The sequence below is a fragment of the Pogoniulus pusillus genome, chromosome 4, assembly GCF_015220805.1.
Source record: "Pogoniulus pusillus isolate bPogPus1 chromosome 4, bPogPus1.pri, whole genome shotgun sequence".
NCBI classification, from domain to species: domain Eukaryota; kingdom Metazoa; phylum Chordata; class Aves; order Piciformes; family Lybiidae; genus Pogoniulus; species Pogoniulus pusillus.
Window position 1 is genome coordinate 19,747,003 of NC_087267.1, and position 24,601 is coordinate 19,771,603.

The 24,601-nt window shown below is 47.1% G+C and overlaps 1 protein-coding gene across 1 annotated transcript in view; it reads right to left on the bottom strand.

The window, feature by feature from the left end:
* SLC6A15 (solute carrier family 6 member 15) overlaps positions 1–24,601 on the bottom strand; it is a 68,742-nt gene that overhangs the window by 14,165 nt on the left and 29,976 nt on the right. The window contains exons 3-6 of the mRNA XM_064142330.1: positions 14,886–15,043; positions 11,350–11,476; positions 8,815–8,996; positions 7,512–7,622 (exon numbers count right to left, since the gene is read on the bottom strand). Of these exons, the coding sequence (XP_063998400.1) occupies positions 7,512–7,622; positions 8,815–8,996; positions 11,350–11,476; positions 14,886–15,043 (578 nt within the window). The remainder of the gene's footprint in view (positions 1–7,511; positions 7,623–8,814; positions 8,997–11,349; positions 11,477–14,885; positions 15,044–24,601) is intronic.

Consider the following 24,601-nt stretch of genomic DNA (forward strand, 5'->3'; position numbering starts at 1 on the left):
AGTATTTACTGCCTTTGTTTTACAGGATGGACACTTGTTAGCATTAAGATGCATTTTGGAGGTGATCAATCCTCATATGAATGCAGTTAACTGTTTTCAGAGTTGCTTTGTTGTTACTTATCAGAGAAAAAAAGGGAGCAGGAGGTAAATGCTCTTACATGGAATTCTATTCCGTGCAAGTAGGTAAAGCAAAACACAAGGTAGGAAATAAATGCTGGACACCACAATCTGTATAGTCCATGAATCACAGAATCATAGAATCAGCCAGATTAGAAGAGACCTCCAAGCTCAGCCAGTCCAACCTAGCACCCAGCCCTGTCCAGTCAACCAGACCATGGCACTGAGTGCCTCATCCAGGCTTTGCTTGAACACCTCCAGGGACGGCAACTCCACCACCTCCCTGGGCAGCCTATTCCAATGGCAAATCACTCTCTTGGTGAAGAACTTCCTGCTAACATCCAGCCTAAACCTCCCCTGGCACAACTCAGGACTGTGTCCTCTTGTTCTGTTGCTGGAATCAGCTCTCACTTAATCAAGATGCCTTCCATAAATGCTGGCCACCACAATCTGTATAGTCCATAAATCAGATCTCCCTTAATCAAGATGCCTTCAATAAATGCTGGCCACCACAATCTGTATAGTCCATAAATCAGATCTCCCTTAGTTCAGATGCCTTCAATAAATGCTGGCCACCACAATCTGTATAGTCCATAAATCAGATCTCCCTTAATCCAGATGCCTTCAATTTACCCTAAATGGGTCATGTATCTGAGGGACAACTAAGCCTTCTATCGAAAAACTGAGTTGCGTTGCTCACTGAGATGACCACACTTCAAGAACTATCTTTGTTACAACATGATCAGTCAACATCTGTCTATATCTACATTAAAAAGAGGTACATGTGTAGCCAGGTGGGCTTGGTCTCTTCTGCCAGGCAACCAGCAGCAGAACAAGGGGACACAGTCTCAGGTTGTGCCAGGGGAGGTCTAGGCTGGATGTTAGGAGGAAGTTGTTGTCAGAGAGAGTGATTGGCATTGGAATGGGCTGCCCAGGGAGGTGGTGGAGTCACCATCCCTGGAGGTGTTCAAGAAACGCCTGGCTGAGGCACTTAGTGCCATGGTCTGGTTGACTGGACAGGGCTGGGTGCTAGGTTGGCCTGGATGATCTTGGAGGTCTCTTCCAACCTGGCTGATTCTATGATTCTATGTGAAATTTAGGCATGATCAGGGGGCTGGCACACCTCTCCTATGAGGACAGGCTGAGTGAGCTGGGGTTGTTCAGCCTGGAGAAAAGAAGGCTCCAGAGGAGACCTAATAGCAGATTTCCAGTACCTGAAGCGGGCCTACAAGAAGGCTGTGAAGGGACTGGTTACAAAGATCTGCAGTGATAGGATGAGGGGCAATGGTTTGAAATTAGGGAAGAGTAGATTTGGACTGGATGTTAGGAAGTTCTTCATCGTAAGCGTGATGTAACACCCAACAGGTTGCTCAGGGAGGTAGCTTAAGCTCCCTGAGGTGAGGCTCAACTTGATCTAGTGGAGGACATCCCTGCTCAGTGCATAGGGGCTGGACTACATGACCTTTGAAAGTCTCTTCCAACCCACACCATTCTGTAACTCTAAGATCTTCTCAATTTGATTCAGGGCTTCCATTCATTTAACAGTGAAAGACCTCACATCTGTGCAGGTGATTTGCATTTTGTTTCCTTTAAACCTTGGGCTTAACAGAAGAAAGAGGAGACGTAAAAAGCATCAGCACAAATGCCAGCATCATGACACTGACTGTCTTGCTTGGCAGGAAAAAAAACCATCTGCTATTATCATGATAGTAATTCAAAACACCTTCAGTTTCCCATACAGGAAAATGAAATATAGATAGGGAGCAGATTCCCTCCTATTCGTTTTTATACAGGTAAAATACAATATACTGGGGGGGATGGGAATAAAAACATATATATATATGTATATATGTATAAAAAACATATGTCAGTAAAAAAACCTGTTCCTGACTTTACTGTTCCTCAAAAAAACTGTTACTGTGCACAGTTCTGGAGCCCCCAACACAAGAAGGACATGGATCTGTTGGAATGAGTCCAGAGGAAGGCCATGAAGATGCTCAGAGGGCTGCAGCACCTCTGCTATGAGGACAGCCTACACAAGAGTTGGAGCTCTGCAGCCTGGAGAAGAGAAGGCTTTGAGGAGACTTCACAGTGGTCTTCCAGTATCTAGAGGAAGGCTGGGGAGGGACTATTGACAAGGTCTTGTCATGACAGGTTGAGGAGCAATGGGTTGAAACTGGCAGAGGGGGGATTTAAACTAGATGTTAGGAAGTTGTTTACAGTGAGGGTGGTGAGACACTGGCACAGGTTCAATAGGGAGGTTGTGGCTGCTCCCTCCCTGGAGGTGTTCAAGGCCAGGTTGGATGAGGCTTTGAGCGATCTGTTCTAGTGGGAGGTGTCCCTGCCTATGGCGGGGGGTTGGAACTGGATGATCTTTGAGGTCCCTTCCAACCTAAACCATCCTGTGACTTGCACTTTTTGTCCCAATTACAACGCCCAAGTAGCCACTGCCGGGAGCTGAGTCAGCCTGTGCCAGAGTCATGCCGGGGCTGTGCCGCTAGAGGGCGCCGCAGGGGCACTCTCCGCCAGCGCCACCAGCGAGGGCTGCAGCAGCCAAGCGCTGCCTGCAACCTACCGTTTGGTGTCACCCGAGGCAGGATGCTCTCAGCTGTGCATGCATCGCCCAGCATGTCAAGGTGAATTTGTCACCGATTTGCCCCCTGTACTTCAGCTTTGTGCAGGTCTCCAGTTCCACTGCGGGAGCTGACTCCAGTGGGCTTTCCAGAGACCTTCCTTTTGGATCTTCCCAGAATCACAGAATGCCAGGGGCTGCAAGGGACCTCTAAAGGTCATCCAGTCCAACCCCCCTGCCAGAGCAGGGTCACCCAGACAGATCACACAGGAACCCATCCAGGCAGGTGCTGAACATCTCCAGAGGAGACTCCACAGCCCCCCTGGGCAGCCTGTTCCAGTGTTGTCACCATCACAGTGAAAAAAATCCTCCTCATGTTTACATGAAGCTTCCTATGCCTCAGCTTCCACCCATTGCCCCTTGCCCTGTCACTGGGCATCACCCAGCAGATCTTGGCTCCTTTACATCTTCATAACCATCGATGAAGTCATCCCTCAGGCTCCTCTTCTCCAAGTTAATAGCCTCAGTTCCCTCAGGCTCTTCTGGTAAGAGAGATGTTCCACTCCCTTCATCATCTTTGTGCCTCTGCGCTGCACTCTCTCGAGCAGTTCTGAGTCCACTTTTCATTAGGTCATTACTTGGAATTTCTGCTTTGTTCAACAAATGCCACCCAGGAAAATTCTCCCCCCTTCTTCAGCAGCCCTGTGCTCTCACACCTGCACCTAAGTTTCATGTAAACATGAGGAGGAATTTCTTCACTGTGAGAGTGACAGAACACTGGACCAAGCTGTCCAGGAGACTTGTAGACTCCCCCCTCTGGAGAAACTCAAAACCCACCTGGATAGGTTCCTGTCTGATCTGCTATAGGTGATCCTATAGCAGATCAGACAGGAATGGTGTGGTCAGCAGGAGCAGGGAGGTCATTCTGCCCCTGTACTCTGCACTGGTTAGACCACACCTTGAGTACTGTGTTCAGTTCTGGGGCCCCCAGTTTAGGAGGGACATTGAGATGCTTGAGTGTGTCCAGAGAAGGGCGACGAGGCTGGTGAGAGGCCTTGAGCACAGCCCTACGAGGAGAGGCTGAGGGAGCTGGGATTGTTTAGCCTGGAGAAGAGGAGGCTCAGGGGTGACCTTATTGCTGTCTGCAACTACCTGAGGGGTGGTTGTGGCCAGGAGGAGGTTGCTCTCTTCTCTCAGGTGGCCAGCGCCAGAACAAGAGGACACAGCCTCAGGCTGCACCAGGGGAAATTTAGGCTGGAGGTGAGGAGAAAGTTCTTCACTGAGAGAGTCATTGGACACTGGAATGGGCTGCCCGGGGAGGTGGTGGAGTTGCCGTCCCTGGAGCTGTTCAAGGCAGGATTGGACGTGGCACTTGGTGCCATGGTCTAGCCTTGAGCTCTGTGGTAAAGGGTTGGACTTGATGATCTGTGAGGTCTCTTCCAACCCTGATGATACTGTGATACTGTGATACTGTGATCCTGCTCTGGCAGGGGGGCGCTGGACTGGGTGATTCTTCGAGGTCCCTTCCAGCCCCTGACATTCTGTGATGCTCTGTGTGGCAGTGCTCTGCTGCGCTGGCTCAACTATTCTGTGGGCATCTGTCGTCAGCAGCATGGTTGTTCTCTGAACTAATTAGGGCTGAAAAGATGTGTCCCCCCCCCCCCCCCCCCCCCTCATCTGTAGATCTACCTGGATCATTTTCAACCTAGATCAGTTAGTCTGCCTGCCCAAATAAAGTGACTGCAAACAGCAGGTGGGGGAGACTGCATTCTTCAGGGAGTTTCATACAAGCTTCTGAGTCCAAACTAGTGCTTGAGCACAGAATCAATCAGAGGTTATAATGAAAATACCTCTAAAGGTTTCTATCTGCACTGTACAGAGGGCATATAGGCCTTCTAACCTCAAATTTAAACTGCAACTTAAATTTTAAGACATAGAACTGGAAACCAGTAGAAGAAATTAAAACCTGTATTTCTTTCATGTTTGTTTGACACTCGAAACAACTGCATAATTAAGCTACAAGCTAAAGAAAGCATCTGCTGCAACTGACTGTAGATCTATACAGTAAGTTCTGGAGGGCCAAGCAGAGCCTGGGCTGCAGCAGGAGAAGTGTGGCCAGCAGGGCCAGGGAGGTGATTCACTCCCTCTACTCCGCTCTGCTGAGACCCCACCTGGAGTACTGCATCCAGTTCTGGAGCCACCATTACAAGAGGGATGTGGAGGTGCTGAAGCGTGTCCAGAGAAGGGACACGAGGATGCTCAGAGGGCTGCAGCAGCTCTGCTGTGAGCACAGACTGAAAGAGTTGGGGCTGCTCAGTCTGGAGAAGAGAAGGCTCCCAGGTGACCTTCTTGTGGCCTTCCAGGATCTGAAGGGGGCCTCCAAAAAAGCTGGGGAGGGAGTTCTCAGGATATCAGGGAGTGCCAGGACTAGGGGGAATGGAGCAAAGCTGGAGGTGGGGAGATTCAGACTGGACATGAGGAGGAAGTTGTTGAGCATGAGAGTGGTGAGAGCCTGGCATGGGTTGCCCAGGGAGGTGGTTGAGGCCCCATGGCTGGAGGTGTTTAAGGCCAGGCTGGATGGGGCTGTGTGCAGTCTGCTCTAGGGTAGGGTGTCCCTGGGCATGGCAGGGGGGTTGGAACTGGCTCATCCTTGTGGTCCCTTCCAACCCTGATTGATTCTGTGATTCTATGACTCTAACTCATGAAAGATGAAATAGTAAAGAGGTGTTGGTATAGCAGTGCTACAGGCTGGGGACAGAGTGGCTGGAGAGCAGCCAGGCAGAAAGGGAGCTGGAAGTGCTGGTAGATAGTAGCTGAAGATGAGGCAGCAGTGTGCCCAGGTGGCCAGGAGAGCCAATGACATCCTGGCCTGGACCAAGAACATTGTGGCCAGTAGGACAAGGGAGGTTATTCTTCCCCTGTACTCAGCACTGGTCAGGCCACACCTTGAGTGCTGTGTCCAGTTCTGGGCTCCTCAATTCAAGAGAGATGTTGAGGTGCTGGAACATGTCCAGAGAAGGGCAACGAAGCTGGTGAGGGGCCTGGAGCACAGCCCTGTGAGGAGAGGCTGAGGGAGCTGGGGGTGTGCAGCCTGGAGAAGAGGAGGCTCAGGGCTGACCTCATTGCTGTCTACAACTCCCTGAAGGGAGGCTGTAGCCAGGTGGGGGTTGGTCTCTTCTGCCAGGCAAGCAGCAACAGAACAAGGGGACACAGTCTCAAGATGTGCAATGAGGGGAGGTCTAGGCTGGATGTTATGAGGAAGTTGTTGGCAGAGAGAGTGATTGGCATTGGAATGGGCTGCCCAGGGAGGTGGTGGAGTCACCGTCCCTGGAGGTGTTCAAGAGGCTGAGGCACTTAGTGCCATGGTCTGGTTGACTGGCTAGGGCTGGGTGCTAGGTTGGCCTGGATGATGTTGGAGGTCTCTTCCAACCTGCCTGATTCTATGTTTCTAAGGGGAGTTTTCCATGTTTACTTTCCCTCAGTATCTAATGCTACTTCTCTGAAGGTGGAAATTATTAGCAGTGCGGTCGAGAAATCAAGTTAGGACTTCAGGAAGTCTGTATTCCACCTCTGCTGTAGACATGCAGCCCATCAGTAACCATTACATTTCTCTGCTCCTGGAATGCCCTGAATTTGCCTGGGCAGCCTGCAAGCTCTTGCAGAAGCGTGAGCCTCTGAAGAGGCGAGGCAGAGCAAAGCAGAGCACGCCCCTGTGCTGCAGCGCCGGGTCACGTTAACAGGATGACAGCTCTCCAGACTCAAAACATCAAAGAATCTGGCAACAGCCTCTCATCTGGCATTAGCTACTGTGTGCATTGATCTGAATCGTCCTGTTAGGTGGCTTTCAATTTTTTGAGACTTCCCTCCTGCTCTGCTCCCCTGTACTATGAAATGGTCTTGTTTGGAACTCTATTTCGTAGCACAGTATGAAATCCAGCATTGCTCATTGCTCAGTATGGCTCTCCCTACACTGTAGCATAGCTACAATGGCAAGCATTTGAGATGGATGTGGGTAGGATTTCAGTCTTCAGGCTAAACAACGATTCATAACATCCCTTCTCATCTCTGTAGTTACAGAATCTGAAGTTCCTTTAGGACACATTACCAGTTAGAGTGCTAAAAGTGAAAAACCTGTTCTTGGACATGCTGCCTTTGGCAGAGGAACAAGCAATATGGCAAGAAAAGAAGAGCCAAGCTAGTATTAAAGACAGGTCTCCTGTATTTTTGAACTACTATGTAAACAGAATTAGTTTGTTTCTAGGACTTGCTCCACTCTTGAAAGGACAAGTTCATTATGTAAAGCCAGGACAGTGCTCAAGGTATAGCACTTCACTGTGACATCCTGGAACTGGACATCTCAACCCTGGAGAATGGCAAGATTTAGGATTCACTTCTGTTTTCCTCATTTGGATCTTTCCAATCATCCTGAATCCTGTAAATATGCACTTTGCTTAGCTTTGTAAAGGCAGCCAGCTATGGTAAACCTTCACTTAAGGGAGGTGCAGCTACACAGACCCTTGGAAACACTTAGACTGGATGGGGCACTTAGTGCCATGGTCTAGTTGACTGGCTAGGGCTGGGTGCTAAGCTGGCCTGCATGATCTTGGAGGTCTCTTCCAACCTGGTTGACTCTATGATTATATGATTTTTAACTAGACCCTTTTGAGGGCTCCATATTGTGCCACTGAGACCAACAAGTGAAATCAAACAGAACAATGGCCAAACTGTTCTATGAAGAAAGCAAGCTTAAATGAGAGCACTCATAAAAGGTCAAGGTGCAACTGAAACTTGAATGCATTGCAAATATAAACTAAGCACCTACCTTGGGTGTGAACATGTGACGAATTCCATCCACTGACCCATTAAGGAGCAGTCCTCTGATCAGAAAGCATAAAAGTACCACATAAGGGAAAAGGGAACTAAAATACATGATCTGGGGAAAAAAAAACCACAAACAAAGACATTAAAAAAGGAAATTTAACATGATGTCCATGGAAGGTTATTTTCAATTTCTTCACTCACTACTCAGTATCTTTTAGCTGTATGACTGAACTGATAATCAGAGGCTCTAACCAACAGGCAGAACACATCCCACTCCCCTCTGTCTCTGCAGCAGAAAGCAGAATCACACGTGTAAATTAAGTGTAATGAGACTTGTATGTGACATCTGAGTGTGAATTAAATCCTGTGTGGTATTAAAACTACCCAGTTGGCATCGCGTTGCACAACTGACCACGCGCTGCTGGGGCTTAAGGGAAACTCCGTCTGAATTCAATGAGATGAAGACCAGGACAGAAGCAGAATGTTTTAGAAGTGCTTGGCTTTACCATTGCACTTTAATTCAAGTACACAGTATGGTAAAGACAGGCAGCACTCTGTCTTCACAGGGAGAGAAGGCCAGAGTCAACAGAAAGTACAGAACCAAAGGACTCAAATCACTAAGTTGTGCTGACTGCCAAAAGCAAACTCCAATCGAGTTTTTCACCTCGCTGCCAAACTTCTTTAATAGCAAAGAATTTTTCTATTAGGACAGATTATTTTTCAATCTGCAAATCCCACCGAGATCAACAGAGCTTGCAAATCCTTCCCTAGCCAGTCCAGCTGGCTGCATGTAGAGGAAAGAAGTCAAGGTGATATATTCAGATGCAAAGGGATGGTTAGATGTTAGCCTAGAGAAACAACTAAGAACCCTGAAAGCAAGCACCTGTGCTCATGACAGAAGCTAGCTGCCAATGACACTGAGAATGAAAGAGAAATGGTAAAGCCTTTTGAGGACCTCAGTGCACTGCAATCACCCTGGGAGCACACATGGAGACCTTAGTTCCTTGTGCTGCACAATAAAGCTCAGGTACAGTTATTTGCAACAGCTACGTCGACAAGAACAGAAGTGGTCCTTCTTCAGATCTCAGCTCCCACTAAATGACTACAATTCCCACTACAATTACTACAATTCTGCTGCTTAACTTCTAACAGTCCTCATTTTGAGATTATACAAATACTTGGGTGAGTCACAGCTTCTAACCTGCTCCTACAGATCTCATGAGAGCAAACAGAGGGAGGGGTGAACTAAAACGCTGCTAGATGTTTCACAGTAAAAGTGTCACTTAAGCAAACAGGGTACTCACTTTGCCTGAAGACTGAATGCCTTTGATCATGGCCAGGCATACCATGACCCAGGCAGCCAGCAAGCAGATAGTCATCTTCCAATTTAAACCCCCACTTTCAGACAAAGAGCTAGAAATATTCAGTGCTTCTCTGTACCAGTAATAAGTGGTTGCTGAACTTTTCTCACACTCAGGCTCCACAACTGTCAAGAGATGTTAGCAAGCACAGAATGGGTTCAGGACAGAAGTATCTTTTCCAACATTTCACATAACAATGCTGTACCAGTTCCTAGTGTTTGTGATTATGCCACCATTTATTGTGAAATTAAATCTACAAGGAGCTTCAGGGCACCCTCTGTAATAAAAAGTGTCTGGTATTTGTGGAAGGCTCTGGGTAGAGGCTTTTAAAACACCATTTTGCTGATAACATGTTCGTCTGCACATGGCCAAGCTGAGCCCTAGGCAGAATGTATGGTTTCACTTAAGTAAGTGGTAAATATAGGCAGGACTTGGTCACAGAATAACAGAAAAGTCTGGGTTACAAGGGACCTCCAAAGGTCGTCCAGTCTCGACCTCCCTGCAGTGAAAAGGGACATCCTGCACAAGATTGGGTTGCTCACAGCTTTGTCCAGCCTGACCTTGAATATCTCCAGGGATGGGGGCCTCAACTACCTCCCTGAGCAACCTGTTCCAGTGTCCCACCTGGGAATCTAAATTAGAACCAAGATAGCTCTGCTCTTGTGAGACTCCATCTCAAATCCTGCATCCAGTTCTGGTGTCCCCACCGCAAGAAGGACACAGAACTGTTGGAGTGGGTCTGAGGAGGGCACAAAGATGATCTGAGGGCTGGAGCAGCTCTGCTATGAGGACAGGCTGAGGGAGCTGGGGTGTTCAGCTTGGAGAAGAGAAGACTCTGGGGGGACCTTAGAGCTGCCTGCCAGTACCTGAAGGGATGCTACAGGAAGGGTGCAGAAGAACTTTCCATAGGGGTGTCTAGTGGTGGGACACAGGGGAATGATTTTAAGATGAGGGAGAGAAGGATCTCAGGAAGAAGTTCTTCAGTAGGAGGGTGGAGAGACTCTGGAATAGGCTGCCCATGGAGGCTGTGGCTGCCTCCTGCTTGGGAGTGTCGAAGGCCAGGCTGAATGAGGCCTTGAGTAGCTGAGTCTAGTGGAGAAGTGTCCCTGCCCACGGCGAGGAGGCTGGAGTAGATGATCTCTGAGGTCCCTTCCAACCTGAGCTGTTCTAGGACTGTGCGATGATGAACTTTGAGAAGGTAGAGGATGTGACTGAATGTAGTTGAAGCTTTGCTCAGATCACCTCTGCTGACGCTGGGCTGACACACTCTGACTTACTATTTAGCCAGGCTAAGAGCATGCAGACAAGGCCTGTGACTTGATTAAGGAACACATGCAGTCGGTGGGACTGTGTGGCAGCATTCAGAGACACGGATTATGTCACACAACCGAAGCGAGCGACTCTTAATGCATCCACTGGGGAAAGGTTGCCTGACTTTTCAAACCTCCCCACTGATCATCTTCGTGAAGAGGTGAAAAGGAAACCCAACCAAACACAACAGACCATTATAGAAGTGTTTAGCTATGGAAATATGATGAAATTGAGATATTTCAATAATGCAAAGCATGTAATAATGACAGGATGACCAAAATCATAGAATCATAGAATCAACCAGGTTGGAAGAGACCTCCAAGATCATCCAGCCCAACCTAGCACCCAGCCCTAGCCAGTCAACTAGACCATGGCACTAAATGCCTCAGCCAGTCTTCTCTTGAACACCTCCAGGGATGGTGACTCCACCACCTCCCTGGGCAGCCCATTCCAATGCCAATCTCTCTCTCTGGGAAGAACTTCCCCCTAACATCCAGCCTAGACTTCCCCTGATTGCACAACTTGAGACTGTGTCCCCTTGTTCTGTTGCACCAAGGGCTGGAGAGCTGCTAACGACGTCGTACAACGTTTCCACGCCAAACTATCTCATTGTAGCAACCTACGATCAATGATCTCATTTCTGTTGCTCTGCAAAGCAAACAACACTTTTATCACAACCACTTCATTGCTGTTTCTAGCTTTCCATTTCTTCTTTGCTATGTGTTTTGTCAGGAAATACCCTGCTAAATGGAATGGAGAAATATCCCTCTCCCACCTTTGCTTTTCAACAAGCAGGCAGGAAAAGTAGCATCAACATCAGAAGCAAACAATCAGACTTCTTTTTTCTCCCCTACACTAAGCAGGACTCTAATTTCATTACACTATCAAATGCTGTTGGCATTGCTGCTCCTTTTCATATGCAATATATAAGGTTTTGGGGTTTTTTATTAGGTCTGTGTTGTATTTTTTCCAAGTACTGTACTGTGACCTCTTAATGAGATGTAAACCCACCTTTACATGCAACACTTTCCCCCTCCCCCCCCCCAAATAGCTCTTTGAATTGTGGGTGGGTTTCATTTCTATCTTTTTTTTTTTCCCCTTTGTGTTTCAAAATCTCTGCTCTTATACACTTCAGGTTGATTTTAAAGAGTGTTAATATAGACTTACAGGTATGAGAAGTATTTTTAACTAAAGGACACTGGTCCCATGGTAAAGGATGCTGAAAAGACTGGGAAAAGTAAAACAGACTCCATCCAATAATGACATTGTAGTACAGGGCCACAAAGAAACATACCTGTAAAAAACAAAAGGAGGTTAAAATGTTGCATTTATTAACTACATTTGTACATTTGTGGTGGTTTGGGTGTTCCCTGCCCCCTCCACATCTTGGAAATCACCCAGACTAGACTCAGCTGGCTCTGGAAATTGAATGAAGCTTTTATTTACAGCTTAGCTCAATATACAAGCAGATATTTACAGTATATACAGCTATAGACAGAAATAGACAAGGTAAAAGGTAATACAGAAACACAACAGCCCTCCCAGAAACCTGAGTCCCCAGGAGGGGCTCCCAACCTCCCTTCCAACTCCTCCCACCCCTCTCAACCTTACCCAGTCCCAAGGAAGAATGGAGGTTCAGCCAGGGGGTTAGGAAGCAAAGTGGATTAACCAGAGAGATGGCAGAGAGGCTAGAGAGAAGTGCAGCTCAGGCAATGCCCCAAGAAGAAGTGGAATGACTGACTCCCTTATCTATGTTTGAGATTCTTGTTCTTATATCTCTCAGCAAGCCTATGAGCGAGGCAGACATCAGCCTTGTTTTCCTTTCACAGCCTCTAATCTACTTCTTCTCACCAAAACATTCCAGCTAGCTTCAAACTAGCACAACAACGTATTAAAAAATATAAGTGTACTGAACTGCCTATTCCTGCACATCAGCCACTGATGCTAATTTTAGCTGCAGTAAGAAGTGAAGGGCTTGTTCCATTCAATTACCTGAAGTTTTCTACACAGTGACTTTATCTGTTAGAAGCCTTCATTGTTTAACTCATTAAAGAGGGCACAGTACAGATTAACACCTAAATTATAGAATCATAGAATTGTCAGGGTTGGAAGGCACCACAAGGACCATCTAGCTCCAAGCCTCCTGCCACTAGATCAGGAACACTTCATGCTAGATCAGGTTGTTCAGAGCCACATCCAACCTGGCCTTAAAAACTTCCAGGAATGGGGCTTCCATCACAGTCCTGAGTAGCCTGTTCCAGGGTCTCACCACCCTCATGGTGAAGAACTTATCATAGAATCATCCAGGTTGGAAGAGACCTCCAAAATCATCCAGTCCAACCTATCCAACATATCCATCCAGTCCAACCTATTGTGCTAGTTTGAAGCAGGGTAGAATGTTTTGGTGAGAAGAACTAGATCATAGGCTGTGAAAGGAAAACAATGGTGATGTCTGCTCCCCTCAGAGTCTTGCTGAAGAAGAAAGGAAAACATTAGGTAACACTCTCACCATTCTGTCTCACTCTGCCTTGGGCTGCTGACTGAGCTGCATCTCCCTGACCTCACCTTCCACTCACCTTTGCTTCTTAACCTCTTGGCTGAACCTCTATTCTTCCTTAGGACTGGGGTAAGGTTGAGAGGGGCAGGGGGAAGGTGCAGGGGTGGTTGAAAGCCCCTCCTGGGGACTCAGGTTTCTGGGAGGGGAGTTGTGCTTCTGTATTACCTTTTACCTTGTCTATTTCTGTCTGTAACTGTATATACTGTAAATATCTGCTTGTATATTGTGCTAGCTGTAAATAAATAGCTTCATTCATATTCCCAGAGCCTGCTGAGACTAGTCTGGGTGAGTTCTAAGTGTGGGGGGGCGGGGAACACCCACTTTAGAACTCACCCAGACTAGTCTCAGCCGGCTCTGGGAATATAAATGAAGCTATTTATTTACAGCTAGCACACCTATCCAACCAAGATCATCCATTCCAGTTCTATCCAATCAACTAGACCATGGCACTAAGTGCCTCATCCAGGCTTTTCTTGAACACCTCCAGGGACGGTGACTCCACCACCTCCCTGGGCAGCTCATTCCAATGCCAATCACTCTCTCTGGGAAGAACTTCCTCCTAACATCCAATCTGAAACTATCCACTTTTAGTTTTGCTCCACTGCCCCTAGTCCTATCCTACCTGACACCCTAAAAGTCCCTCTCCAGCCTTCCTGTAAGCCCCCTTCAGGTATTGGAAGGTTACAAGAAGCTCCATCTTCATTTATTGCATAGACCATCTCAGCAATTGAGAAAACAAATTATTTTTGATCCTTTAGCCTGGAGAAGAGGCTCAGGGGTGACCTTATTGCTCTCTACAACTACCTGAGGGGAGGCTGTAGCCAGGAGGAGGTTGCTCTCTTCTCTCAGGTGGCCAGCACCAGAACGAGAGGACACAGCCTCAGGCTGCGCCAGGGGAAATTTAGGCTGGAGGTGAGGAGAAAGTTCTTCACTGAGAGAGTCATTGGACACTGGAATGGGCTGCCCGGGGAGGTGGTGGAGTCGCCGTCCCTGGAGCTGTTCAAGGCAAGATTGGACGTGGCACTTGGTGCCATGGTCTAGCCTTGAGCTCTGTGGTAAAGGGTTGGACTTGATGATCTGTGAGGTCTCTTCCAACCCTGGTGATACTGTGATGCTGTGACTGAGTATAACAGGAGACTTTTAAATGTCTTCACTTTCGTGTTTCACCATTTAAAAAAACGAACAACAAAAAAACACAAAGGTGATTGTCAAGCAGTGAAAAGTCTTACAAGAGGCAACAATTTGTTAACTATTTTTAAATAAGAGACAAGATTTTTTTTGATTCAGATAAGAGGGATTTATTAGCTATTAATAATAATAATAAAAGAAAACAGCCAGGCAGAAAGGGACCTGGGGGTGCTGGTAGATAGCAGCTGAACATGAGCCAGCAGTGTGCCCAGCTGGCCAAGTGAGCCAATGGCATCCTGGCCTGCATCAGGAACAGTGTGGCCAGCAGGACAAGGGAGGTTATTCTGCCCCTGTACTCCACACTGGTCAGGCCACACCTTGAGTGCTGTGTCCAGTTCTGGGCTCCTCAATTCAAGAGAGATGTTGAGGTGCTGGAACATGTCCAGAGAAGGGCAACAAAGCTGGTGAGGGGCCTGGAACACAAACCCTATGAGAAGAGGCTGAGGGAGCTGGGGGTGTGCAGCCTGCAGAAGAGGAGGCTCAGGGCTGACCTCATTGCTGTCTACAACTCCCTGAAGGGAGGCTGTAGCCAGGTGCGGTTGGTCTCTTCTGCCAGGCAATCAGCAAGAGAACAAGGGGACACAGTCTCAAGATGTGCAATCAGGGGAGGTCTAGGCTGGATGTTAGGAGGAAGTTGCTGGCAGAGAGAGTGATTGGCATTGGAATGGGCTGCCCAGGGAGGTGGTAGAGTCGCCGACCCTGGAGGTGTTCAAGCAAAGCCTGGCTGAGGCACTTAGTGCCATGGTCTGGTTGACTGGCTAGGGCTGGGTGCTAGGTTGGACTGCATGATCTTGGAGGTCTCTTCCAACCTGCTTGATTCTATGATTCTAAGATCTTCTGAAACACTGCAAAACGACCTTGATACCTGGCTACAAATCAGTGGCCTTTCTCCACATCAGAACAAAGTGTGAATCGTACAGACTGAAGGCAAACCACACAACTGATGCTGAAAACTTACTACACAGCTGGCAAATCCAATTCCTCCGAGTTTGGGGCTGATATAATTCCACACACCGATACTCCCTCGGCGGATCCTCTGCCCCACAGCAAGCTCCAGGAAGAAGAGTGGAATTCCTATTATCAGCAGCAAGACCAAGTATGGCACAAGATAGGCACCTGTGAAAGGAACAAAGCATGGATAAGAGCTGAAGAATAAGAACTTCACACAACAGATATGAAATCTTCCAATAGCTTTAGGTTTTAATTTGCTGCAGTTTTAAGTTTAATCATTTGCTGCAGAGCTTTTTTGACCTCATGTGAAGAGCAATTTGTACCTGAATCTTTGCCATACATCTTCAGAGACACTGAATTTCCAAAGCACTGAAACACTGAGGCAAACCTGACTGAAAGTGAATTATTTCCTGAACGAGTTGTTTGCTTTTATGAACATTTGGGGGATTTGATGAAATGTTTCAGTGATATAAGGAGGCATCAGGAGATGGATTAATGTGTCTTTAAAAACTCTGCATCTTGCTGATGACACCAAGCTGTATGGTGCAGCAGACAGGCTGGAGGGCAGGGATCCATCCAGAGGGACCTGGACAGGCTGGAGAGGTGGGCACAAGTCAACCTCATGTGGTTCAACAAGACCAAGTGCAAGGTCCTGCAGCTGAGTTGAGGCAATCCCAAGCACAAATCCAGGCTGGGCAGTGAGTGGCTGGAGAGCAGCCCTGGGGAGAGGGACTTGGGGGTGCTGGTGGACAAGAAGCTCAACATGAGCCAGCAGTGTGCACTTGCAGCCCAGAGAGCCAACCAGATCCTGGGCTGCATCAGAAGTGTGGCCAGTAGGGCCAGGGAGGTGATTCACTCCCTCTGCTCTGCTCTGCTGATACCCCACCTGGAGTACTGCATCCAGTTCTGGAGTCCCTGTGACAAGAGGGATGTGAAGATTCAGGAGCATGTCTAGAGAAGGGCCATGAGGATGCTCTCCTCTGCACTGAGGACAGACTGAAAGAGTTGGGGCTGCTCAGTCTGGAGAAGAGGAGGCTGCCAGGTGACCTTCCTGTGGCCACCCAGTATTTTAAAGGGGCCTCCATAAAAGCTGGGGAGGGACTTTTCAGGATATCAGGGAGTGACAGGACTGGGGGGAATGGAGCAAAGCTGGAGGTGGGGAGATTCAGAGTGTCCGTGAGGAGGAAGTTGTTGAGCATGAGAGTGGTGAGAGCCTGGCATGGGTTGCCCAGGGAGGTGCTTGAGGCCCCATGGCTGGAGGTGTTTCAGGCCAGGCTGGATGGGGCTGTGGGCAGCCTGCTCTAGGGTAGGGTGTCCCTGGCCATGGCAGGAGGTTGGAACTGGCTGATCCTTCTGGTCCCTTCCAACTCTGACTGATTCTACGATCTTGACTCGTAGCAGAGCAGCAAGACTGAATTCATAGAGTAAATGCAGAAAACATTCTAATTTCACCCAATCATAAGGGGTTTCAGAAGACTGCTGACTTCTCCATCGGCACCTCAGACGCTCAGAAAGGGGAATGTACAATGCACAGCTAAGCAGGCTCCAACAGAAATCACAGACCTGAGGTGAAATGAAAGGCAGTGTTGTAGATCCAGATCTTGCTGTACTCACAAAGTCTTCTGAAAGATGGATTGAAAATGCAGCTCCACCTTTTACATAAAATTATACACACATATATATATATATATAAAAAATATATATTATATCTATAATTTATATAGATATGTGTGTATGTAGCAATTCCTTTTCTTAAGGTCTTCTTCCCAGGAAGTTGTCAAACACAATTCTAACTTGAGGATGCAACTCCCTTTATGTCAGTAAAACTAACTGCATGCAAATATATCCTTACACTAAATACAGTGACAAGTTCACAGTCCAGCTTTGTCCTTGCTGCTATAGGATATTTAGCACTAGAGCTAGCAGAACAAAAATCACAGTATCACAGTATCACCAAGGTTGGAAGAGACCTCACAGATCATCAAGTCCAACCTTTTACCACAGTGCCCAAGGCTAGACCATGGCACCAAGTGCCACGTCCAATCTTGCCTTGAACAGCCCCAGGGACGGCGACTCCACCACCTCCCCGGGCAGCCCATTCCAGTGTCCAATGACTCTCTCAGTGAAGAACTTTCTCCTCACCTCCAGCCTAAATTTCCCCTGGCACAGCCTGAGGCTGTGTCCTCTTGTTCTGGTGCTGGCCACCTGAGAGAAGAGAGCAACCTCCCCCTGGCCACAACCACCCTTCAGGTAGTTGTAGACAGCAATAAGGTCACCCCTGAGCCTCCTCTTCTCCAGGCTAACCAATCCCAGCTCCCTAAGCCTCTCCTCGTAGGGCTTGTGCTCAAGACCTCTCACCAGCCTCGTCGCCCTTCTCTGGACACGCTCAAGCATCTCAGTGTCCTTCCTAAACTGGGGGGCCCAGAACTGAACACAGTACTCAAGGTGTGGTCTAACCAGTGCAGAGTACAGGGGCAGAATGCCCTCCCTGCTCCTGCTGACCACACCATTCCTGATGCAGGCCAGGATGCCACTGGCTCCCTTGGCCACCTGGGCACACTGCTGGCTCATGTTCAGGCGGGTATCAATCAGTACCCCCAGATCCCTCTCTGTCTGGCTGCTCTCCAGCCACTCCGACCCCAGCCTGTATCTCTGCATGGGGTTGTTGTGGCCAAAATAGCCTGGATGAGGCATTTAGTGCCATGGTTTAGATGATTGGACAGGGCTGGGTGCTAGGTTGCACTGGATGATCTTGGAGGTTTCTTCCAACCTGGTTGATTCTGTGATGCTATGAATCAGCAATCCAGAACCTAACTTTTCAATGTCTGTTGATTCTATGATTCTGTGATGCTATGAATAAGCAACCCAGAAGCTAACTTTGCAATGCCTGTTGATTCTATGATTGTGATGCTATGAATAAGCAACCCAGAAGCTAACTTTGTAATGCCTGTTGATTCTATGATTCTGTGATGCTATGAACCAGCAACCCAGAACCTAACTCTGTAATGCCTGTTGATTCTGTGCTTCTGTGATGCTATGAATTAGCAATCCAGAACCTAACTTTGCAATGCCTGTTGATTCTATGATTCTGTGATGCTATGAATCAGCAATCCAGAAGCTAACTTTGCAATGTCTGTTGATTCTATGATTCTGTGATGCTATGAATCAGCAATCCAGAACCTAACTTTGCAATTTCTGTTGCTTCTATGATTCTGTGAGCCTGTGATTCTGTGATGCTATGAATTAGCAACCCAGAAGCTAATTTTGTTATGCCTGGCTCTCATGCTAAAATATAGAGTACTGTGCTGGCCACTTATCTCAAATAGCTTAGGACTTTTGGTTGCAGCCATTGTAAGGCTAAAGAAAAGCACTTAGAGGGATGCAGACTGCAGCATGTTGGAGCAAGCTGTAAAGCAAAGATCCAAAGACTGCAAAAGCTTAGGAGTCAGAGCTATTAAGTTGTCTAGTCAGTTTATTATCTCTGGTGAGAGAGAAGCTGGGCACAGTTCAGAAACCAATTTGGTATTTATCCTCAACTCCAGCAAAGTCCTGCTTCAGGTTTCTTCATCCAGCATCAACTTTCTAGGGCTTTTGTTTAGGAGTCTATCGAAATCCCCTGTCATGTCATATCCTTAGCAGGCAGCTTAGCTCATGGATTAGAGTTCATTTTAGAGAAGTTAATTTTTCCTAAGCTGTTCAGGAGGCCTTAGATTTTCTGGTAGTATCCATTCCTCTTCAAGTCCACTTGCTGAGTTGCTCTTCATGAAATATGCACAAATTTGACATCATCTTCCATTACAAAGAGCTTTGAATGATCCTAAGCATGGAGTAACTACAGTCCTGACTCTCTGAAGAACCTGAAAAAAAGACAAATCTGACCAAAGCCTACTAATGGAGCAGACAAAGAATATTTGTCTGAAGGCTGCTGTTCCATCTTGCTTATTTTCATGGTATGATGCCCTGCAACAATGCCATCTGAGCAGCACTGGGTCAAAACTCATGCCAAGCTTTGAAGAGTCAACCTATCAGCTTTGAGGCTACAATAACCCTTCTCAGAGCTAATCAGCATGATTTGTCTATCCATTTCATCATACTAGAAAGTGCCCACTTATATATTAGGGCTGTGGTTAGCAGGTGGAGAGAGGTTCTCCTCCCCTCTACTCTCCCCTGCAAAGGCTGTATCTGGAATATTGTGTCCAGTTCTGGGCCCCTCAGTTCAAGAAGGATTTCAGGGAACTGCTTGAGAGAGTCCAGCACAGAGCCATAGGAATGGTGAAAGGAATGGAAAATTCCTTATGAGGAGAGCTTGAGGGATCTGGGGCTCTTTATCTTGGAGAGAAGCCTGAGGGGTGACCTCATTCATGTTGATACAGATGTAAAGGTGTGGCCGTTGGAGCTAGATTTCTAGCTCAGACGTAAAAAGAAGTAGGAACAGAGAAACTCAGAAGTGGAGGAGTACAGGAGTCTTGAGCAGAGAGATGAACATTCCAGGGATAGGCAATAAAATGCCAACAATGGATAAGTTAATGTACTTTCACTGGAGCATCAAAAGCTTGATGTCTGCAGGCACAGCTTGTATTCTCCCCTTTGCTGCGCCTGCTGCTATCTTGCCCTGCCACTGTTTTGGCTGCTGCTTTGCAGCTTCACCGCCACTTGACCCCATCCCTCTCTTCTTTAAGGTTCCTATACTCTGTAACTCTCTCTGTACTCTTACATTTAGTTTAAAATGCAAAAATGCAATTTCATTTGTCTGACTTTTCAAATTCTAAGGTGTATCAATTTACTTTCCTTCAGGGGCAGGTTTGTAGTAAGTTATGGGGGAGGATGAGACACTTAGTGACATGGTCCAGTTGAATGGAGAGGGCTGGGTGCTAGGTTGGACTGGATGATCTGAGAGGTCTCTTCCAACCTTGTTGATTCTAAGATGCTATGAATTAGCAATCCAGAAAGTAACTTTGTAATGCCTGTTCATTCTATGATTCTATGATTCTGTGATGCTATGAATTAGCAACCCAGAAGCTGACTTTGCAATGTCTGTTGATTCTATGATTGTGATGCTATGAATTAGCAACCCAGAAGCTAACTTTGCAATGCCTGTTGATTCTATGATTGTGATGCTATGAATTAGCAACCCAGAAGCTGACTTTGCAATGCCTGTTGATTCTATGATTGTGATGCTATGAATTAGCAACCCAGAAGCTGACTTTGCAATGCCTGTTGATTCTATGATTCTGTGATGCTATGAATAAGCAACCCAGAAGCTGACTTTGCAATGCCTGTTGATTCTATGATTCTGTGATGCTATGAATTAGCAACCCAGAAGCTGACTTTGCAATGCCTGTTGATTCTATGATTCTGTGATGCTATGAATAAGCAACCCAGAAGCTGACTTTGCAATGTCTGTTGATTCTATGATTCTGTGATGCTATGAATTAGCAACCCAGAAGCTGACTTTGCAATGCCTGTTGATTCTATGATTCTGTGATGCTATGAATTAGCAACCCAGAAGCTAACTTTGCAATGCCTGTTGATTCTATGATTGTGATGCTATGAATTAGCAACCCAGAAGCTAACTTTGCAATGCCTGTTGATTCTATGATTGTGATGCTATGAATTAGCAACCCAGAAGCTAACTTTGCAATGCCTGTTGATTCTATGATTGTGATGCTATGAATCAGCAACCCAGAAGCTAACTTTGCAATGTCTGTTGATTCTATGATTGTGATGTTATGAATTAGCAACCCAGAAAGTAACTTTGCAATGCCTGTTGATTCTATGATTGTGATGCTATGAATTAGCAACCCAGAAGCTAACTTTGCAATGCCTGTTGATTCCATGATGCTATGATAACCCATGACAAAAGGGTGAGTGCCAAGAGGACAGAGCCAGGCTCTGCTGGATGATGGTGAATGACAGGACCTGGGGCAATGGGTGGCATAGGAGGTTCCATGGAAACATGAAATAAAATATATTCACTGTGAGGGTGACAGAACACTGGAACAGGCTGCACAGGGGAGCTGTGGAGTCTCCCTCTCTAGAGAAACTGAAGAGCTGCCTGGATGAGTTCCTGTATGATCAGGAGTAGGCGATCCTGCTCTGGCAGGGGGGTTGAACAGGATGATCTTCTGAGGTCCCTTCCAGCCCTTGACTTTCTGTGATTCTGTGATTATTCCTGCCGAGGTAGCAGGCAGATTCCCATTCAGTGCTTTAGTGTCTCTTACAGTTCACTCTGCAGGTGCATAAAATGTGAAGGTCTTCCTGTTTATTATTGTGCTAGTTTGAGCCTAGCTAGAATGTTTTGGTGAGAAGAATTAGATTACAGGCTGTGAAAAGGAAACAATGGTGATGTCTAGGTGCTAGTTTGAGCCTAGCTAGAATGTTTTGGTGAGAAGAATTAGATTACAGGCTGTGAAAAGGAAACAGTGGTGATGTCTAGGTGCTAGTTTGAGCCTAGCTAGAATGTTTTGGTGAGAAGAATTAGATTACAGGCTGTGAAAAGGAAACAGTGGTGATGTCTAGGTGCTAGTTTGAGCCTAGCTAGAATGTTTTGGTGAGAAGAATTAGATTACAGGCTGTGAAAAGGAAACAGTGGTGATGTCTAGGTGCTAGTTTGAGCCTAGCTAGAATGTTTTGGTGAGAAGAATTAGATTACAGGCTGTGAAAAGGAAACAGTGGTGATGTCTAGGTGCTAGTTTGAGCCTAGCTAGAATGTTTTGGTGAGAAGAATTAGATTACAGGCTGTGAAAAGGAAACAGTGGTGATGTCTAGGTGCTAGTTTGAGCCTAGCTAGAATGTTTTGGTGAGAAGAATTAGATTACAGGCTGTGAAAAGGAAACAGTGGTGATGTCTAGGTGCTAGTTTGAGCCTAGCTAGAATGTTTTGGTGAGAAGGACTAGATTACAGGCTGTGAAAGGAAAACAAGGCTGATGTCTACTTCACTTGTAGGCTTACTGAGAGATACAAGAAGAATCAAAACATAGATAGGGAAGTCTCGCTTCTACTTCTGCTGGGGAACTGGCTGAGCTGCATCTCTAACCTCACCCCTCTCTGCCGTTTCTTTGACTAATCCACTTTGCTTCCTAACCCCCTGGCTGAACCTCCATTCTTCCTTGGGACTGGGGTAAGGTTGAGAAGGGTAGAGGGAAGGTGAAGGGGCAACTGGGAGCCCCTCCTGGGGATTCAGGTTTCTGGGAGGGCTGCTGTGTTTCTGTATTACCTTTTACCTTGTCTATTTCTGTCCATAACTGTATATACTGTAAATCTCTGCTTGTATATTGAGCTAAGCTGTAAATATAAGCTTCATTCAATTTCCAGAGCTGGCTGAGCCTAGTTTGGGTGATTTCCAAAGTGTGGAGGGGCAGGGAACACCCAAACTACCACAGTCTGCTTCACTCATAGGCTTGCTGAAATGTATAAGAACAAGAACCCAGACATAAATAACAGAGTCACTCTCTCTAACCTAATCTGCTGTCTGTGTGAGTACTCCATCTGCTTGCTAACCCCCCTAGCCAACTCTCCAAGCTACCTTGAGCATAAGGCAAAGTCTGGGGTAAGGCAAAGGGGTGGGAGGAAGTTGGAAGGGTGGTTTTGAGCCCCTCCTGGGGACTCAGGTTTCTGGGAGGGCTGCTGTGTTTCTGTATTACTTTTTACCTTGCATATTTCTGTGTAGATTGCAAATTCCTGCTTGTATATTGTGCTAATCTGTAAATACAAAGCTTCACTCAATCTCCAGCTTGGCTGAGTCTAGCCTGGGTGATTTTCCAAAGTGTGGGGGGGGGCAGGTAATACCCAAACCATCACAACTATGAAGAGAAGGAAATAAATGAGAGGAAAACACAAATAGAGTACCAACCACACTCCAGAAGGAGGGGGATAATCTGTGTCAAGACTATGCAGGGCAAAGAATACCATCAAATACAATTGGTTTAGCAGGGGTGAAAACTTCTTCTGTTGAGATTAGTAGACTGACAATTCAAATGAGAAATGGGAAACTTTGGCATCACTGTCTTTAAAGATGTGACCATACAATGAAGTGAAAGCCAACAGTGCAGAGCTTCCTTAAATCGTATATCACTGCTGCAGCTGGGACCCGAGCTCTGAATCAGAGAGGTGTTGCACAGCTGAGCAGACACAAGCCTAAACAGCTCAAGAAAACTGGGGCCTAAGTGACTTACCCTGTGTCCCTCTGGATGACTGCACTAGAGCAGGAACTGAACCCAGCTCTTCAGTGTCCCAGTCCACAAACTTAACCACAAGGCTGCAAAGTTAAACACATGTTTAAAGACTGGGCTGATGTGGGTGTTTTATCAGAGAATCACAGAATCAACCAGGTTGGAAGAGACCTCCAACATCATCCAGGCCAACCTAGCACCCAGCCCTACCCAGTCAACTAGACCATGGCACTAAGTGCCTCAGCCAGGCTTTGCTTGAACACCTCCAGGGATGGCGACTCCACCACCTCCCTGGGCAGCCCATTCCAATGCCAATCACTCTCTCTGACAACAACTTCCTCCTAACATCCAGCCTAGACCTCCCCTGATTGCACAGTTTGAGACTGTGTCCCCTTCTTCTGTTGCTGCTTGCCTGGGAGAAGAGACCAACCCCACCTGGCTACAGCCTCACTTCAGGGAGTTGTAGACAGCAATGAGGTCACCTCTGAGCCTCCTCTTCTCCAGGCTGCACACCCCCAGCTCCCTCAGCCTCTCCTCACAGGGCTGTGCTCCAGGCCCCTCACCAGCTTTGTCACCCTTCTCTGGACACATTCCAGCATCTCAACATCTCTCTTGAATTGAGAAGCCCAGAACTGGACACAGCACTCAAGGAGTGGCCTGACCAGTGCTGAGTACAGGAGAAGAATAACCTCCCTTTTCCTACTGGCCACACTGCTCCTGAGCCAGGCCAGGATGCCATTGACTCTCTGCTGGCTCATCTTCAGCTACTCTCTACCAGCACCCCCAGGTCCCTTTCTGCCTGGCTGGTCTCCAGCCACTCTGTCCCCAGCCTGTAGTGCTGCTTGGGGTTGTTGTGGCCAAAGTGTAGAACCCTGCACTTGGCCTTGTTCAATCTCACCCCACTGGCCTCTGCCCACCCATCCAGCCTGCCAAGGTCTACTAATGTCCTGCAAGTGAAATGGTTTACCATGACCTAATACAAACTTTTATTGGGAAAACCTTTCTAAAACAGTTTATGGTTTATCTGTAGGTTTGCAGTCTATCCTACTGGTAAGTCTTCTCAAGTGTGCCTGTTTCAAGACTGTGCTTAAAAAACAACAATCCCTTCAACCAGTGAAAAACTGTATTTGAAAACTACACATACATTTACAGCCCACTGAAGTACAACTGAATTTTGAGTCTGCTAATAAGCTCTAGATCAGAACTTACAAAATAATGCTGAATTCTAGGCACAGTTATAAATTATGGAGGAAAAGTTCAACAACGAAGCCAATCATAGAATCAGTCAGGGCTGAAATATTTCCTCCTCACATCCACTCTGAATCTCCCCACCTGTAGCTTTGCTCCATTCCCCCTAGTCCTGGCACTCCCTCAGAGCCTGAAAAGTCTCTCCCCAGCTTTTTTGGAAGCCCCCTTCAGATCCTGGAAGGCCACAAGAAGGTCTCCTGGGAGCCTCCTCTTCTCCAGACTGAACAGCCCCAACTCTTTCAGTCTGTCCTCACAGCAGAGCTGCTGCAGCCCTCTGAGCATCCTCCTGGCCCTTTTCTGGACA